The 3368-nt window shown below is 35.9% G+C and overlaps 1 protein-coding gene across 1 annotated transcript in view; it reads left to right on the forward strand.

The window, feature by feature from the left end:
• Window positions 1-3071, forward strand: part of leap2 (liver-expressed antimicrobial peptide 2) — a 4172-nt gene extending 1101 nt beyond the window's left edge. Inside the window, exon 3 of the mRNA XM_026352485.1 lies at window positions 1082-3071. Coding sequence (XP_026208270.1) covers window positions 1082-1136 — 55 coding nt within the window. The 3' untranslated portion in view covers window positions 1137-3071. The remainder of the gene's footprint in view (window positions 1-1081) is intronic.
• The last annotated feature ends 297 nt before the right edge of the window (window positions 3072-3368 follow it).

A 3368-nucleotide genomic window follows, 5' to 3' on the forward strand; every position in this document is an offset into this window, starting at 1 on the left:
TGATAATAATACTAATAATAATAGTAATAATAATAATAATGATGATGATGATGATGATGATGATGATAATGATAATTATATATATATAATAATGATAATAATAATAATAATAATAATAATAATAATAATAATAATAATAATGATATTGATTGCTGTGTCTTGGGGCTTCTGACCCAAAGTGTGTAACAACTATCAAGCTGTAAAATCTGAACTTTATTAAGATTATCCTTCTCCCTTACGTCAACGTTCGAACAGTGTAAAGGTTATTTTAGCATGACTAGTCAGCGTTCATTCTTTGTGCTGTATTTATGTTATATAAAACAAATTTAAGATCTTTGAGTGTAAAAAAAAATAGTAATTACAAAAACTAGGCTGGGAAAAGTCTGCAAATTAGCATCTGCTAAGGCTAGCTAGGACTGGACTTAGGCTAGCCTTACTCATACTAACTGCTATACAGTGACTAACTAGTGGCCTACGCATGGTTAGCATGAGCAGCTAGTGTGTTTAGCAAGCAGGTCACTAGCTAACGTACTCATATATTCACTATGTTAACTTTGTCTTTTTGTAAATGTTTGTAATTCTGATTTCTTCCACAAAGTTGTATACAAACCATGTATACAGTTTTGAAAAATCAACATGTTCCTGTTATTTAAGAAGCTATAAAGTCATTATGACACTTTTAGCATAAACACTGTCACATACTTAAGGATCCTTTATCCTAATCTCATATCATCTATGATCTAATAGCTTCACGACACAGTGTATGAAAACACATAATGAGTCCTTGTAAGGATTATAGTTCAGGAAAAGTTACATAAATCTGAATTTGGTTTGTTTCTAAGCATTTGTTCATTTCCAGAAAGCAAATGAACATTTAAGCATCGGTTTATGTATTGTTACGTGCAGATTATCTTCATTTTGCATGATAACACATTCATAGTCATTGGAATAAGTCTCAATCAGCTGATTTGTTTTCTAGCTACTTCTTTTTCTTTGGCGATTGTTCAGCCTTATTAATAAACCTATAGAGGACACTGATGCCCATATGACTTGGTTCTCGCCCTCTCTGTGTTGTCTCCAGGGCCGGACACTGCTCCACCAGCCATCGCTCCTCCTCGGAGCCCGTGAAGTACTAGATGTCACCGGACACAACCAGTGACGAGTGTGTGGCCGCAGTCAATAATTCAAAGGGGTTCCGATAACGTGGGATATGAACTTATCCAGGGCTTCTTTAGAATCACATTTTGTATACGTGGTGGTGTCGCTGATAATATCTAGTTTAAATATTAACAAGCATTTACACAGCAGGTTGCTCACCGCTCTACCTTATGCAACTTTGAAAGAGAAAAAAGGTAAAATGATGGCTTAAATTTGGAAAATAGCAGGTGGACTTAGAGAAAGTGTAAGACTGTAGAGACGGGAGTCACTCAGCCTGAATGCATTTACGTGAAATCTTCCATGGATCTGATGTGTTTGTCTGAAACCACTCGCTGGTTTTCAACAACAGGGGCAAAGAACTAAAAATACTCACTAACAGTCATTAAGCAATGATTTTATAGCAGAAAACGAAAGAAAACCTGTCCTGCCCATTTGGCCTTGAACTTAAGTTCAGTGTCTGCACTGAGAGCACTGGGTTTATTTGTGATGGTCTGTTGAATCTTAGACAAAACCCCGAGACAATATAAATGACTTCTTTAATCCGTTCGGCATCACGGTGTTTGCACTGGAACCATCTGGTGACTTCATGAAAGTACCACTAATATTTTATTTAGCAGTGAACGCCTTTATCGGTTGTTTTCTTATTTTTTTTTATAAAGGATATCAGGCATCTGGGTAAAACACAAGGACGACAGCGTGCCTCTCAGAAGCTCCTGACCTTTAAATTGTTCCAGATTTTGTCATCACTGTCTTGTGTTATCACTTGGCTGCGTCCTTAGAAAGACTCATCATTGAGCTCTGATAGTGCACGACAACACAAATGATTCTCCTTTACCAAGACGCATCATTTGGTAATATAGCACTGATTGCTGTTTTAGTTTTTCATCTATACAATCAGAAAATCCAGTCATCTTACTCCTGAGGATTATAAAATGCACGTATTGCAACTGTTGCTAACCAAGCAGGATGATTATTTGCACAATAATCCCGAGACACATTTTCAAAGTATTTCGACAAATTATTCACAGACCAAAGCGAAAAAGTCCAATAACAAGCTCATAAACAGTAAAAGACACTGAGCTGACTTTTAGCCTTTGAACACAATCCCATATTGGGACCAACACGCCATGTGCTTTGGATTCCAGAAACTTCAGGGATTGTTGAGTCATTGGCATTAATCAGTAAACCTAAAAAAAAAAAAACAGACTTTACTTGGTCGATACAAATAAAGTCTGTTAGATAAAGCATCCAAACACCAGCTGAACGGGAAGGCGAGCCATGTGATGCAGCGTCAGGAATGGAAAAAGGGAAAAGTTGAAGAAAGGGGAGTTCAAACGAGGCAGAAAAGGAGCAGTGGTTACAGATTATTGAAGCAATGCTCAACATCTTTTTTACTACAGCATGCAGAGTCTGAGTTTGTTACGAACATTAATAAACCAAAGCCACGTAATAAAGAACATACCTAAATATTATTCACTATATCTGTAATGCATCAATACTGATTTTTGTGTGATGCAAATTCTCTGATATTTTTATTTATTCTTGTTTTTATGTCCAAAATGTATCCATTTGCATTATTATATGTAGTTCTTTTTAAATATATGTATTTGTCTATGATATTTTAATGCCTTTTTTAGACAAATCAATTACTAAGACTAAGACCTTTTAAATATCTACTAGCTCAGACAATCGACGACTAATTTAAGCAGCAGTGTTTTTTAAGCAATTACAGATTTAGCTTAGATTGGCCTGCACGGTTTACTGATGCTGATGTTTTGTGCGCTCAGCTTGTGAGAAACGTTTGACTAGGATTGCACTTTTTAACCTAAATTATCTTTGTACTGTGTACTATCCACTCTGTGTACTGTGTTATTTACATGTAGTGAGACTGATCCAAAAAAGTGGAATAAAAGCATCAGAAAAAAAAAAAAAACGATTCCGTGACTGATTTTCTTTCCATTTTGGTTTTATAATGATTTATTTTAAAGCACAAACCTTGATTTAGTTCATTATAAGTACTGCAATACCTGTCTCGACAGGCAGCAAGTTAAAACTAATGTGGGATTTTTAATTGTCAACAGATCTTATGTGTTAAGTGTCTTTTTTTGGGTTCCCTTTATGTAACAGCTGATCATGGTCCACACATTTATTTGGCACTGGTTTTTATGCCAGATGGGTGCTTGGGAGTCGGGCCTGAAGTCAGTGGGTGA

The sequence above is a fragment of the Anabas testudineus genome, chromosome 18, assembly GCF_900324465.2.
Source record: "Anabas testudineus chromosome 18, fAnaTes1.2, whole genome shotgun sequence".
Classification (NCBI taxonomy): domain Eukaryota; kingdom Metazoa; phylum Chordata; class Actinopteri; order Anabantiformes; family Anabantidae; genus Anabas; species Anabas testudineus.